Here is a 14,427-nt window from a genome sequence, read left to right as displayed (position 1 = left end):
TAGCGCGGGGCGGGCGGCGCCGGCGCGGTTGCGGTGAGCGGCAGGGCGGGGAGAGAAAGCGGGGCGGCGTCGGCGGGGGGAGGGACGGGCGTGGGTACGGCCGCGGGAGGCGGCTCCGGACCGCAGAGAGAGAGAGAGAAATCGCCCCGCCCGGGTAAGCGGGGGGGTCCCGTTGGGTCCGGGGGGGCTGGGGGCGCCCTTAGGGTGCAGCCTGGGCGCGGGGGCCGCCCGTCGTGCCGCCGGGTTAAACGCGATCCGGACGGGAGGCCCGGAGGTTCCCCTGGGCCGTGCGGGTTCCCCCCTGAGCCCCGCCGGCCTCCGTCCGTGCTGTGTGGCCGTGCGCGGGGACGGGGCGCTGCCCGGGGGCGCCGCGCGGCCGTTCCCGGAGCGGTGCCGCTCCGCGCCGGACTCGCGCTGCGGTGGTCGTTGCGGGTGTCGCTGAGCCGGGCCCTGACCTTTACCCGCAGCACGTGGGTGGCAGCTTCTGCAGAGCTTGCAGAAATTGGGGCCGGAATTCAGGACGCTCAGCAGGGCTCGTGCCCGCAGCGATGCGCGTCCCGTGAACCCAGCGAGGCGGAGGTGAGCTCTCCTTCCCTGGAGCGTCCTCGTGCCCTACCCCGCTGTCTCTCTCTAACAGAGGCTGCAGGGGTGCTGGAGGATCCTCGGCAGCCTCGCGTTCTCCTGCGGCCCTTTCTAGCGGTGACAGCCTGGCTGTTCGCTGTCGCCAAACCCGATGGAACCGATGGTGCCCCGCGGCATTCGGCCGACCCCGGTGCGGGAGCGCTAGCAGGACGCACGGCTGGGAGGAGCGGGCCCTGCCGGCAGGAGGATGGCTCAGGCCGCCGGGAGCATCAACACTGACTACAGGGACTGGGAGTGGAGCGCCGATGCCGGGGAACGGGCCAGGCTCCTGCAGAGCCCCAGCGTGGAAGCGGTGCCAAAGAGTGAGGAGAGCCAAGGGAACGGAGCCGGGGCCACGTCGGCGCTGGGCGCGGTGTTCATCGTGGTGAATGCTGCTCTTGGGGCCGGGCTGCTCAACTTCCCCGCTGCCTTCAACATGGCTGGCGGCGTGGCTGCGGGCATTGCGCTGCAGATGGTGAGAGCTGGGGGGGGACAGCCCTCGTCCCACGTCTGGAGGGGCTGGGGGGGGATGTGGAGCTCCATGCGGGGAGCGTGGGGAGGAGGAGATCACGGGTGGAAGCCGGCCAGGTGAAGCAGAGGTTCAGACCTCTGAGGGGCAGCAGGGATGTTGTACACGTTTTGGGGTGGATCTGGGAACGTTGGCTTGCTGCTGCCTCACTTTGTCCCCTCCCTGTGTCTCCCTTACCCCAGTGCATGCTGATCTTCATCATCGGAGGACTGGTAATCCTGGCGTACTGCTCGCAGGCCAGCAATGAACGGACGTACCAAGAGGTGGTGTGGGCGGTGTGTGGGAAGGTGCCAGGTGTGCTGTGTGAGGTGGCCATCGCCGTTTACACCTTTGGCACCTGCATCGCTTTCCTCATCATCATCGGAGACCAAGAGGACAAGAGTGAGTGCCCCAAGGAGCAGCGGGTCGCATCCCTCCTTCTGGAAAGGGGAAAGGACGTGATCCTTTGGGTGGACATGGCGCTGAGCAGCGCTGTTGGGGGGGATGGATCGGGGTTGGATCTTAGTGGTCTTTTCCAACCGAAATGGCTCTGTGATTCTGTGACCTATCTGTGCCCACAGTCATTGCTGCTCTGGTGACAGAGCCTGAGGAAGCAGGGAGCAGCCGCTGGTACACAGACCGCAAGTTCACCATCAGCATCACTGCCTTCCTCCTCATCCTACCCCTCTCCATCCCCAAGGAGATCGGCTTCCAGAAGTATGCCAGGTGGGTAGGAGAGCCCTGCAGGACTGGGGGGGTGGTCTGGGGAGAGTGGGTGACAGCACCTGGTGTCTTCCTTGGGGGAAGAGAAGAGCGGGGATCGTCCAGGTTGGAGGGGTCGGGATGGCCCAGGCTGTGCAGGCAGAGGGATGGGGCTGGAAATGTTGGGAGGAGACCCTCAGACATCCTCGGAGCTGGGAGGTGGGATGCTGATGGCTTGCTGTCCCCCCCTGCAGCTCTCTGAGTGTGATTGGCACGTGGTATGTCACCGCAGTCATCATCATCAAGTACATCTGGCCTGACAAGGAGCTTGTGCCTGTGGAGATTCCTACCAGGTGCGTACAAGAGATGTGATGCTGATGGGCTCAGCTGGATTTCCAGTCCTCCAGCGCAGGATTTGAGGAGAGCAATTCACCTTTAGCTCTGCTACAGCTGCATCAAACCCCAGAAAGGAGAGATCTGGGTCTCCTTTGGGTGATTTTTGGTTATTTCCTTTGCCCATGTGACTTTCCTTTCATTCACAGTATGGGACTATTTCTGGACCCAGGGTGGGCAGGCAGGGCTGTTCCAGGCATTTGAGGGCAGAGCAGAGTTAAGATCAGTTTTTTTCACTACCCAAATGGATCCTTATATTTCTTTTTTAGCAGTTCTTTTATTTTTGATCCCAGGAAAACCTTTATCCATACAAAAGCTCTGTCCCAGGTGGGAGCAATTGGTGGCTGAGGTGTGGACAGGTCAGCAGAGGAACCAGCAGTTCCCACATGCCCCTGCTCTGACCGGTGGCCGTTTCTCTCCCCAGCCCCTCCACCTGGATGGCCGTGTTCAACGCCATGCCCACCATCTGCTTTGGATTCCAGGTAGCTTTGAGCAGCACACGGGATCCTGTGCATCTCCCTGCTGCTCCGGCTCATCCCATAACGTGTTCCCTCGCTCTTTTCATGTCTCTGGCAGTGCCACGTGAGCAGCGTGCCCGTCTTTAACAGCATGAAGCAGCCGGAGGTGAAGACGTGGGGAGCAGTGGTGACAGCAGCCATGGTGATCGCTCTCTTTGTCTATACCGGCACTGGTAAGTGAGGGGACCCCATGGTGGCTTGCGTGGTGCTTGGTGGAGCTGTGAGCTCCTGGGGACAGACGCTCTGCTCAGCAGAGGGACCTTGAACACGCATCCAGAGGGTCTTGCCCTGAGCCCTGCTGAGCGTGCCCTTCCCTGGCAGGTGTCTGTGGCTTCCTGACCTTTGGGGCCAGCGTGGACCAGGATGTGTTGCTTTCCTACCCCTCCAATGACATCCCCGTCGCCCTGGCTCGGGCCTTCATCATCCTGTGCGTGCTGACATCCTACCCCATCCTGCACTTCTGCGGCCGGTGAGTGAGGAGAGGCAGCGGGGCTGGAGCGGGCAGGGGGGCGCTGCTGGGAACCCTCCTTCCTTCCCGTGGCTCTGTGCCCACAGGGCTGTGCTGGAAGGCCTCTGGCTCCGCTACACCGGAGTGACGGTGGAGGAGGACGTGGTTCGGGAGCGGAGGAGACGCCTGCTGCAGACCATTAGTTGGTTCCTCCTGACTCTCCTCCTGGCTCTGTTCATCCCTGATATTGGCAAAGTCATCTCTGTCATCGGAGGCTTGGCCGCCTGCTTCATCTTTGTCTTCCCAGGTACATCCGTGGTCGGTGGAGGTCTCGTGGCCTTGTATTGCAGAGGGAGGGGGTGGGATGGGAACATAGCAGCTAGGAGACCTTTAGAGAAAGAGGTCCAACTGGTTTTGACTGCTGTCTCTACTCCAGAACTGGGAGCTGGGAGAAGCAGCGGGCTGGGTGAGAACGGGCTGGAGGAAGGCTTATCTCATCAGGCAGCAGCATGCTCTGCCCCTTTCCAGAGCAGGCTGGGAGGTGGCTGGGGTTGGGCTGTAGCACATCCCCTGTGGGCTGGAAGGAGGCAAAGAGAAACAGGAGAGGACGTGTCCACGCTGCCCTTGCCTCAGTGGAGCTCAGTTCAGCTCCCTGGTCTGCAGGGCGTCTGCTCAGTCCTTGTCTGGGTTTAATGTGCCTCCTGTCCCTCTCAGGGCTCTGCCTGATTCAAGCCAAACTCTCTGAGATCCAAGAAACCAGAGCAGTCAGGTAACGAGCTTCCCCTCTCCCTGCTTTCCCTGTGGGATTTGGGCATAAAGGTCCCCTCTAAGTGCGTCCCATCCTTTTGCATCCGCAGCTGGTGGGCCCAGGTCGGCTATGGGGTATTCATGGTCACCCTAGGAGCCTTCATCTTCGGACAGACCACTGCCAACGCCATCTTCGTGGATCTCGCAGCCTGACCCCTCCTCCAGGCAGGACCCTGCTGCTGCTGAGGGGAAGTAGATTTCCCATCAGACTGAGGGGGAGCAGGGAGAAAACATTTTAGCATACTGGGAACGTCCAAGAGGAGTGTTGAAACGCAGGGCTTCGCTGGAAGAGCCCTGCAGGGACTTGTGTCTTGTTGTCTTAACACACCAGGCAGTCAGGCTTGCCTTCTCAGTCCTGACTCCCTGGTGACGGAGGAGAACCCCACTCACTCCGTGCTGACATCCAGGTCAAATCCTTCCTGCCCCTCTGGGGTGGGCTTCACTAAGGGATCCCGTTGGGGTTTGCACAGGAAAGCACACTGCTTCCCTCAGTGTTGGGGGAGCTTCTTTCCAGCACTTTCACAGCTTGAAGTCATAGCATTAGAGGGAGGCAGTGTGTCTTGTTTAAAGGGAACTAGAGACCATGCTTTAATTCATAGTTGGTGAGAGTGTGCTGCGATCAGAGCACAAAACAAATGGTGCACCTGCAGAAAGGGAGAAAGCAAAGGGCCGATGAGTCCCGGCTGATTTCCATCACCTCAACATGAGTGAGTTTTACTGTGCATGAGCACAGCAATTCCTCCGCCACCTTAAACCCGTGAGCTTAGACAGTGACGTCTCCTCTGTCCTCTTCCGTGTCTGTGCTTGGTTTTAAGTTTACTTTCCTGTGGCTCGTCTTGCCAGCCTGCAGTTCTATCCTAGTGCTAGCAGGAGTTTTCCCTCCCATTTTCCTCTGACCAGGCTGCACTTGCTGTTAGGAAGTGGGAATGTCGCACGAAGCCTGATTTTAACTTGCCATTTGTGGGAGGGGGGCCGGGAAGAGTTCAGGAGCAAAGTTTACATTGCCAGCCCCAGCCTCGGGGTTGGCAGACTCACTGGAGAAGGTGCTGTGAACTGGATCTGCCTACTGGAAACACTACACTAGAACCAAGCTCTTAATTTCAAATCCTGTTCTTCTGGAGTGCATGGCCGAGGAGTGGGCAAGGTGTAGGTTTTAAGGGATGCTCTGGGGATAAAGCAGGCAGTATTAATCCGTTTTATATCGTTGCCATTATTGTTCTCATTTGTGCTGTGGCTGGTGCTGCTCTGGGATGTTCCTCCTCAGCCTTTCCCAATAGTTTCATTTCTGCTTCCTGGTTGTGTTGTTTTTTTTGGGTGTAGAAGTTCTCCCAGCTGCAGATGAGGATTGGGGCAGTTAAATCTCAGCAGCCAACTTCTGCTGTTGAGACTTTAAGGTCCCTTGGTCTTTGGCTTCTAAATTCCTAGGCAGGGAAAGATTGATGTTCGTGTATCCTCATGCATGGTCTCAAAGCAGTGCTTGGCAGACACGGGACGTGGCCCAGCCTGTGACGGTGGGAAGATGAATGGTGACACGTTGATGCAGTCCTTGCCATGTTCCTTTCTCTCTGTGACCAGCCAGCAGTGGGTGGGAGGATGGCCTGTGGTACAGCTTGCTGGGTGTCATTCATCCTCTCCCTACAGTGCTTGTGGTGTATGGATGTGCTCTGACAAAAGGTGGCTTCAGCCTGGCTCTCACATTCCGCAGCTCCCAGGCAGTGCTGGCACAGCTCTGGGAAAGAACTTTTCACCTAAATGCACATTTCTTTCCAGAACCTGCTCTGTAACCCTAATACTCCCCACCTTCCCCCATCTCTCTGAGGCGAGATGGGGAGATTCAGACAGAAAATGAGAAGGAAAGCCCAAATAAATTGTTGTGGGGGACTGTGTGAAGTATTGTGTCCCTCCAGTCTCTTCCAGGATAGCTCCAGCCTCTGCACCTTCTGCTTTTCACATGAAAAGGCTCCAGCAAACCTCCTGTTTGCATCACCGCCGTGTGCTCACCTGGGAACAGAGGAGTGCTGTCAGAGTGCTGGGCTCTTCAGAAATCAGGCTGTGTTTCAGGGAATATGAAGCATGCAGTGTGTGTGAGCATGCACAGCCTGCTTTCCTAGAACGAGAACAAGAGATGGAAGGAGCCAGAGCCTGGGGTTAGTGGGTGTTGTGTCTAAACACAGCGTCTGTGTCCATCTGTGCTGCACGTGGGAGCAAGGATATCACAGGCACAGGCTGTCTCCAAGCCCCTTCTGGCTCGGGCTTCCTTGTCCATACTTCCCTTTTTTCCCCCTTTCTTTCTTCCCCTCTTTCTCCTCTTTCTCTCCTTCCTTCCCTTCCCCCTCTCCCTCCTTCCCTTCTTTCCCTACCCCCATTTTCTTTCCCTTTTCTCTCCATTCTCTTCCTCCCTCCCTCCCTCCCTCCTTCCCTCCCTCCGTCCCTCCCCTTTCCTTTTCTCCTTTCTCTCTCTTTTCTCCTCTTTCTCTCCCTTCCTTCCTTTTCCTTTTTTTCCTTTTCCCCTTTTCCTTCCTCCCTTCCTCTCCTTTTCTCCTTTCTTTCCTTTCCCCCTCCCTTCTTTCACTCATTTCCCCTTTTCTTGCTTTTCCCATCTCCCTTCCCTTCCCTTTTCTCCCACCCCCTCCAAAATGCATAAAACAGCAAAGATCCCTGGATAAGCACCTTGGCTGTCTCCACTGGCTTTGCAGCAGCTGCAGCACAGTTCTGAGCATGAAGGAGAGCCCAGGCAAGCAGGGCTGTGGTCCTTGTGGGGTCTTCAGGTACAAACCAGGCCCAGCCAAGACTGCACTGTGGGCTGGAGCCGGGCTGCGGGATGTTTGTGTCCTCACAGCAGTGCAGGCAACCAGAGATGCTGCTCAGTTTTCTGTCCCCCTTGGTGCTGTGTGTGGAAGTGGGTTTGCATCGTGCCCTGCGATTGGGGTTATGTGGTGACAGGGCTGTTTCTCTGTTTGCCTTATCACTCCTGTGGCTGTTTACAGATTTTTATGTATTTTTTTTTAAGTGCAAAAAGAAAAACAAAAAACCCAACCCTGGATGACCTTGACTCAATAAAAGTGAATTGTGATGAGTAGCCCAGGCAGGCGCAATGTGGTTTCTGCACGGCTGTGTGGTCCCACGGGGCAGAGGGTCCCAAAACGCCAGCAGGACCGGCTGAGGGGGGCACAGCCCAGGGTGACGGGAGGGCTTAGCGTCACAGAATCACGGAACCGCTGAGACTAGGAAAGCCCCAAAGACCTCCAAGCCCACTCACCCCATCCCTTCGAGGCCCGCACAAAATGGCGGCCCCCCGGCCCACACCACTGCGCGCCTGCGGGGGGCGCGCGGCACGGACCGCACCATCAACCCGCGGGGGGGGGAGGGAAGCTGCAGTACCGCAGTCCGGCGCTAGAGGTCGCGGCGCGCGGGCCGTACCACCGCTGCGTGTAGGGGGGAGGCGGTCGGGAGGACCGCACCATTGCGCGGAGGGGGAGGCGGTTAGCACCACTGTGGGGGGGCTGCTCCCCCCCTCCCTTCCCCGTGACTCCGGGCGCCCTTTGGCGCTCCCCGCCACTTCCTCTTCCTGCCTCGCGCTGATTGGCCGTCCCGAGCGGCCAACGCTTGTTGATCTCCGGGGCGCATGCTCCTGCCCAGACGCCCGCCGGCTCTCATTGGCCCGAGCGCTAGGAAGGAGTCCGGCCGGCTTCGACCAATCGGAGTTCGTTCTTCACTCCGCGCTGAGGGCCGGGGGGGAGGACGGCGGAACGCTCCGCGAGAGTCAGCCGCGCTGATTGGTCGGACGGCACGGAGCGGCGCGCTCCGATTGGCGAAACGCCGGGCGGGGGGGCGGGAACCTCCGCGCGTCCCTCCCCCTCCACCCCCCGCTGGCGTGCCGCGAGGGGACGGGGGAGGGGAAAGGCCGCGACGTGAGCGCGCGACCCCGTCCGCCATTTTGTAGCGCAACGGCGGAGACCAGAGGAGAAAAGCGCGAGCGGCCGCAGCCCGCCGCCTTGCTTCGGCCCCGCTGCCTCTGAGGTGAGAGCTGCGGGCTGGGCTGGGGGTACCGGAGCTGTTCATGGCGGGGGGGAAGAGGGAGAAAGCACCAGCCTGGAGGGGGGCACGGCGGAGGTGCGGGGCCGGGCGGATGGAGCGCGGCCTGTGAGGTCCGCGGCGCTGTGTGAGGCCTGGCGCGCGTTGCTGCCTCCCTCAGCTGCGTTCGGCGCTCAGAGCGGCGGCCCGGCCGAGTTCCGGCTGCCCTCCCCCCACCGCCCTGCGAGCTGAGCGGGGTCCTGTGGAGAAGCGCCATCCGCAAGGCGCTGGGCCGTCTCCTCTCGGCGGGGTTGGCTGTGGGAGCGCTGCTGCCGGCTCGGCGGGCCCGGGGAGCACAAGGAGAACCGGCAGCCGTAATACCGCGTCGGGGCTGCAACAGTTGGCTGCCCTGGTTGGGATAGCTGTGTGTGTTTGAGCAGTCCCCTTTGGACGGCCCGATTTCTGGCTATCAATGGAGCCCCAGCGGTTTGTTTGGGCTGAGTGATTGCAGTCCTTCCAGGACTTTCAGGGAGTCTATAAACAGGAGGGGAGTCAGCTCCTCACAAGAGTAGAGAACAGCAGAACAAGGGGAAATGGTTTGAAGTTGAGGGAGGAAGATTAAGGTTGGATGTCAGGGGGAAGTTCTGTACTATGAGAGTGGTGAGGTGTTGGAACAGCTGCCCAGAGAGGCTGTGATGCCCCGTCCATCCCTGGAGGTGTTCAAGGCCAGGTTGGATGGGGCCCTGGGCAGCCTGGGCTGCTATGAAATGTGGAGGTTGGTGGCCCTGCATGTGGCAGGGGGTTGGAGCTTCGTGATCCTTGAGGTCCCTTCCAACCCTGGACTTTGTGTGGTTCTATGACTTATGCCTGTGTTTACAACAGAAATGAGGTAACCGTAAGGAAAAACAAACAAACAAAAAAACCCAACAGCAACACACGACTGGTACTTGAAGGCCACAGAGCACTGGAACAGGCTACTTAGGGGGGCTGTGGAGTCCCCTTCTCTGGAGTTATTCACAACCCTCCCGGATGCTTTCCTGTGTGAGCTGCATTAGCACAGGTTTGGATTGGGGGATTTCCAGGGGTTCCTTCCAGCCCCTGTGGTTCTCTGATTAATTTTTAGATACATCTCCGACTCACACCTGCTCACGAGGCCATCCTTTTAGAAGGAAGTGTGACATCTGCTATCAATGGAATTTGCCTCTCTTTCTTCTGAAGCAGGCAGCAGCACAGGTGTGGTCCTGATAAGTCATTCCTAGTGCACGTAACTTGAGTGTTTCCTGTTTCTAAGGTAACTACGTTGGCATTGGCTAAAATTATAGGTGGGTCAAGCTTGGGTGAGGTGGCTGTCATAAACAGGAAGCACACTGGCATGAGTACAGTGAGGCAGTGAGTACACAGTGTTGTGTGCACTCTTTCTAGAGTGTTCTTCCCTTATATGTGTTGTTTTCTGGCCATTTATCCTTATAGCCTCATTTCTCGAAGGCAGGCTCACAGCAAACTCACTTTCTCCCTGTCTCTCCTCTTTGGAGAAACACCTCATCCTGTTTATCCATCTAGCACAGCACTCTTGGTGTTAATTGTATGATTTATTTGTATGATGCTTTCTGGCAGGAGTTGAGAACCTCATCATTGAGATCCCTGAACGTGTGCTGCTGTTGTCACTTGAGTTGTTTTATCCTCTACCTGCAGTACTTAAAGCCTTTGCAGCCCTTGAAGCTCAGTGGGAGTAGTTTCTTAGTTCTGCAAAAATATTAAGAAAAAAAAAAAACCCCAAAGTTTGGCTTAAAGTAATTTTGGAGTCGTTTTTCTGCTAAATGTGTACTGAGGACTTGAGGTTTGTTTTGTCATCCTCAGCAGCGAAGTTTCTTTCTCCTCCTGATCTGCTTCTGGTTAGTAGGGAGTGTTTGAACTTGTTGAAGTGTTTTGGCCACACCTGACTACTGGTTACATATTAGCCCTCTCAATCATGTGCGTTTGGATTCTAGCCTACAATTGTATCCCGTTTATGTTGTTGTAACCCAGCAGAATTCTGCAGCATTGAAGAGAATCAACTGAAGCTTCTCCCCTGCCAGATGTTGGGTTGCTGACCCCTCCGTTTCCTCAAGGAGCACTCAGGCAATGTAGCACTGTAGGTTTCAGCAGATATTTTCTGCCTCTTAAAAGTTTGCTCTGTTGCACAATACAGAATGGCAGTGTTCTAAGAGCTCCCCAGTGCCGTGTCTGAGAGCTAATCCACTTACTGTATGGTAGGCCCTGTAACTGCAGGTAGCAGTTTTGTCAGCAGATGCAGTGCCTTGGTAAACTCTTTCTGGCTTAGGCCTGATTGTTCTGGACCTGTCCAGGAGGGAGGTTTGTCACAGGGACTCAAAGCTGCTTGAATTCTTGAGGCCATGGTAGGGAGATTTATTCCCACTAAGAATACGCACATCTAAAAATAAAGCCTGCCTTGCATAGCATTCATAGCTTCCTTAATCAGTCCAGCAGAAATTACGTTCAGTCACACAGGGAGGTACCTGTGCCTTCTTTCCTGGCAGTGCTGGATTTTGGGAACTGCTGTAAGTTAGGTTGCACTGTTGGAAGCTTTGAAGCGCTGGTGGGAGCTGCAGGTGGCTGTGCAGTGGGGTACATAGCACACAGACCGTATAGTTAGAGTGTAGGTAGGAAGCTGCTTCCTTCACCTACTGTGTTCTGCCCTTGAGTCACCGTGTCTGCTCACGCTTTGGTTCTGCTTCCATGGAAAGGAAAGCCCTGCTTTGACTGTTGTGTTGTTGAGCACCCAGAGTTGGTGGTCTCTGCTTTCCAGCAATGCTGCAACTGGGCTGTGTCTGTTTCTGCAGGGCTTTGTGCAGCAGCAGGCAGGGTCAGGCTGTAGGCATGTGCTTTCCTGTGGCTCAGCCCAGCTCTGAAGTCCTGGGATATAAAGGCTGCTTTGGGGTAGGGTGAGTGTTGTATTTGTATCAGCCTAGGAGCAATATCCAGAGCAATGCTATTTCTCTTCCTGGTGGCCAGAGAGGGAGGCTCTGAAGCTTGACTTACTGGCTGAGGAATGACAGGATTGGGGTGCTGGTGTGGGTCCTGCTCCTGAGTTTGTACCAGGAGCAGGGTTCATTTGTCAGCTCTTTGTGCGATGTCTGTAATCACTGTGGCAACAATAATCTGTTTGTAACAAACACTTGTCAAAAGCTTTAGGTTGGTGTGGTGAGAACTGCTTGAAAAGCATGTGCCTGCAATGCCTGGTGATACCATCTGAAACCCAGTTACTGTTTACAGAAGGTCAGCTGCCATCCTGCTGGCCTGTCCTGATCACCTCCGTGCCCCCACTTCCTACAGACCTTCTGCACTTAATGGGTTATTAAGCCTGTGAATGAAGGTGATGAGTTGTAGCCTGGCAGAGGAACAGAAGTAAATCTGAAAGCTTTCTGTGATTCTTCCTGTTGTAACTTTCAACAAGTTCTGAAATTCTTTCGTGACTCTTCTAGCTTGTCTTTGTCAGCTGGACTGCTTTCACTATTAGTTCAGATTGTAGTTGGAATGTCTTTGTGTGAATGGGAACTGCGGTTCCTAGGGCACGTGGGGTTTCTATGGCATCATAACAGGTTGCCCAAGGAGGCTGTGGATGCCCCATCCCTGCAGGCATTTGAGGCCAGGCTGGATGTGGCTCTGGGCAGCCTGGGCTGCTGGTTGGCGACCTGCACACAGCAGGGGGTTGGAACTCAGTGATCATTGTGGTCCTTTTCAACCCAGGCCATTCTGTGATAAAAGTTGGCTTTTTTTTTTCCTGTGCTGAAACGCACTGCTTATGATGTTCGTCTTCTGGAGGACCAAGGGGAGAATTAGTTGTGTGTAAACCTGCCCGTCCCTACAAGAAGCATGCTGCTGCCTTTCCACTGGAGCTAACCTGTGGGCATCCTTCATGATGTGGCAGGAGGAAGTGTTAAATAGGCAGGTGGTAAAGAACAGCTCAAAGTGTGAGTGAATACCTCCTGTGCAGAGAGGGAAGGGGCAGAAGCTGCAGCTCTGTGTGGTGCAGCCCTGTCTGCTTGCTTCACTGCTTCCACCCCTGGGAAACACCAGGGCTGCTTCCCAGAGCCGCTTCCCCTGGAATCCTGCGACTGCTGCTTGTGCAGAACTTGCTTTGGGATGCAACTGTATCGCGTTGGCAATCTGTGATTTAACAGATGAGATGTCAAGAGCCAAGGTTTGTGTTGTCATAGGAATCCATTAAGCTGGCACGCTTGCCGTTCTCGCTCACTGGAAAGCTGTTTCTCTAGGAGCCAAATGTTAGGGTCAGTTTCTTGCAGCTCTTTGTGTGCTGCTCATTCACAACCGCTTGTTTTGCTGCGTGCCACGGAGCGCGGTGCTGTTTGATAGCAGCCAGGCAAAATGTGACAGAGATGGCCAAAGAGCACGCTGTGTGTGAACTCCTGATTGGTGCTTGGAATGGTGGTGACCTGTGACTGTCTGACCTGTGACTGTGTGCTGCCTCATTTGCTATGCATCTCGTTTTCTTCTTTCTCACAGTGCTGAAAGGGCGGCCGTTCTTCCAGCCGAGCTGTTTGCTGGCTCCTTCAGGCTGGCACAGTGCAGAAAGGAATAAATGTGGTCGGGTGCTGTGAAAACAACGAAGCTTGTGTTGCAAAAACTTCATCATGCTTTGCTTTCCTGGTGGATGTCGTTATATCAAATGCTTTACATAAGCTGAGCCTTCAAAAGTGTCTGTGTTATCAATGTTAAACTTCACTTGGTTTGCAGCTTAGTTTACAAGCAAGAAAAAGTAAACAGCTCTGAGGCATGTTACTGAATTGTTCTGTTAGTACAGAGGAAGCACTGTCTTTCTGATATTATATGAATAAACAGAAAAATACTTGTCACAGAACGTTATCAGTTAAAGTAATGGCGGTGCCTGGAACAGAGCTGTGAAGTTGCTACAGAACTCAAACCTGATGCAATTTTGTCTTGCAGGTGCCATGTTTCTGTACAGAGGAAGACAACTGAGAAAGAGCTGAAGAAAGCAACACAACCAGATACAGGCTAATTGGGGGAAAAACAATTAACCTGTCTCTGAGGTGACTAAAGGGGAATAATGGTGATTTTGCGCCGGGCTCGGCCGCCTGCTTCCGCCCCAACCAGCAATGAATCTTGACTCGCTCTCGCTGGCCTTGTCTCAAATCAGCTACCTGGTGGACAATTTAACCAAGAAAAACTACCGAGCCAGCCAGCAGGAAATACAGCACGTAAGTAAAGCAGCGATGTGACTGAGGAAATCTTGGAGAGAAAGAGTGTCAGGAGGGGTTTCTCTCCTCGATTGAATTGCGTTCCACAGTGCTCTCCCGTGCACGGCTCTGTGCTGCAGGATGGGGGGCTGCAGCTCCCAGCTGTTCCTGCTTGGATGGTGGTGTACAGCAACCAGTTGCTCTCAGATCTGAAAGCAGCATGACTGTGGCTGTGCGTTACAAGCAGCCTCTGCTTGTGGAGTATGGCACGCAGAGCTCTCCTGAGCTCTTTCAGGTTCATTTTTTCAGCTTCTGGATGCTCTGTAAGAGCATTAGGTGGGAGAGGGCGGAAACTATATTTCCTTGTTGGAGCTGTTCCACTGAAAATGAGAGGACGTGGTTAATCTGAATACCTTCACCTACCTTGAGTGGAAGAGTTTTGCTCTTTGTTTCATTGATGGAGCGTAGCATGCTGGTAAGTCAGATGAGCTTCTGTGACCTTGGGTTTATAAACAGAGTAGCTGTAGCTTGAAACAAAAAAATCTTAGATCTGGGCAAGAATTCTGGTTTGACTGACCCTTTTAAATATAGAGCTGATTGCAGGATGGGCTGGAAACAGCTGTCAGCAGGAGTGTTTAGGAGGAAGTGAATGCTACTGAGCAAGTTTCAGAAACTAGTTTAGATGGGTTCCCAACGCAGCTGGGCCTGTTAAACATTTGTGCTCACAAGTTCAGTACTTTGCAAGGGTGTGAAATCCTGCTGTCCTTGTCAGCCTGTTTCAACAGATGAGCAGCTCCTGAAGCAAGGTGTGACTGAGGTGTGACTTGCAGATTTAACATGAAAAATTATGTCAGCATAATAAATGTCTAGGTTTGAGAGAATGTATGATCAGTCTTCTTTTCAGCTGGAATCCAGATCTCTAAAATGGAGGCAGGTTCCTCCTTATCCTTCACTGCAGACCCCTTGGTGTGTTGAGAGACTGCAAGTGCAAATGGCTGGTTTGAGTGTGTGTGGCTGTAACACAGTTCAGTACTCAGGTCTTCAAATCTCCACGCTCCCCTGTTGCCTTTAACTTGCTAGTATTACTTGTGTCACCTCGTGCAGCTTCTCCTCAGTTGCAGGGATAAGTGCATGCTTGAGCTGTCTCCATCTTGCTCACGCTGCTCAGTGTGAATTTTTGGCATAACTCAGTTTTACAAA

At 54.8% G+C, this 14,427-nt stretch overlaps 2 protein-coding genes across 8 annotated transcripts in view; both read left to right on the top strand.

The window, feature by feature from the left end:
* Positions 1–70: 70 nt before the first annotated feature.
* SLC38A7 (solute carrier family 38 member 7) lies at positions 71–5,887 on the top strand. Of its 2 annotated transcripts, XM_048958851.1 has the most exons (12): positions 71–154; positions 468–579; positions 698–1,096; positions 1,333–1,531; positions 1,711–1,855; positions 2,086–2,184; positions 2,649–2,706; positions 2,801–2,915; positions 3,064–3,211; positions 3,298–3,497; positions 3,905–3,959; positions 4,048–5,887. In XM_048958851.1, the coding sequence occupies exons 3-12, from the start codon at positions 830–832 to the stop codon at positions 4,148–4,150; spliced, it is 1,389 nt and encodes a 462-aa protein (XP_048814808.1). In that variant the 5' UTR covers positions 71–154; positions 468–579; positions 698–829; the 3' UTR covers positions 4,151–5,887. The 2 variants fall into 2 exon arrangements, with proteins under 2 accessions (XP_048814808.1, XP_048814807.1); XM_048958850.1 differs by lacking the exon at positions 468–579 and having other exon boundaries at positions 81–154; positions 638–1,096.
* A 1,962-nt stretch (positions 5,888–7,849) lies between these two features.
* The window catches only part of CNOT1 (CCR4-NOT transcription complex subunit 1), a 53,862-nt gene continuing 47,284 nt past the window's right edge, over positions 7,850–14,427 (top strand). For all 6 annotated transcript variants that reach the window (XM_048958315.1, XM_048958314.1, XM_048958317.1 and 3 more), the window contains exons 1-2: positions 7,850–8,017; positions 12,977–13,248. In XM_048958315.1, coding sequence (XP_048814272.1) covers positions 13,147–13,248 — 102 coding nt within the window. In that variant the 5' untranslated portion in view covers positions 7,850–8,017; positions 12,977–13,146. The remainder of the gene's footprint in view (positions 8,018–12,976; positions 13,249–14,427) is intronic.

The sequence above is a fragment of the Lagopus muta genome, chromosome 12, assembly GCF_023343835.1.
Source record: "Lagopus muta isolate bLagMut1 chromosome 12, bLagMut1 primary, whole genome shotgun sequence".
NCBI classification, from domain to species: domain Eukaryota; kingdom Metazoa; phylum Chordata; class Aves; order Galliformes; family Phasianidae; genus Lagopus; species Lagopus muta.
The sequence above is the reverse complement of the archived record's forward strand: the minus strand, read 5'-3'. Positions and strand labels throughout refer to the sequence as shown.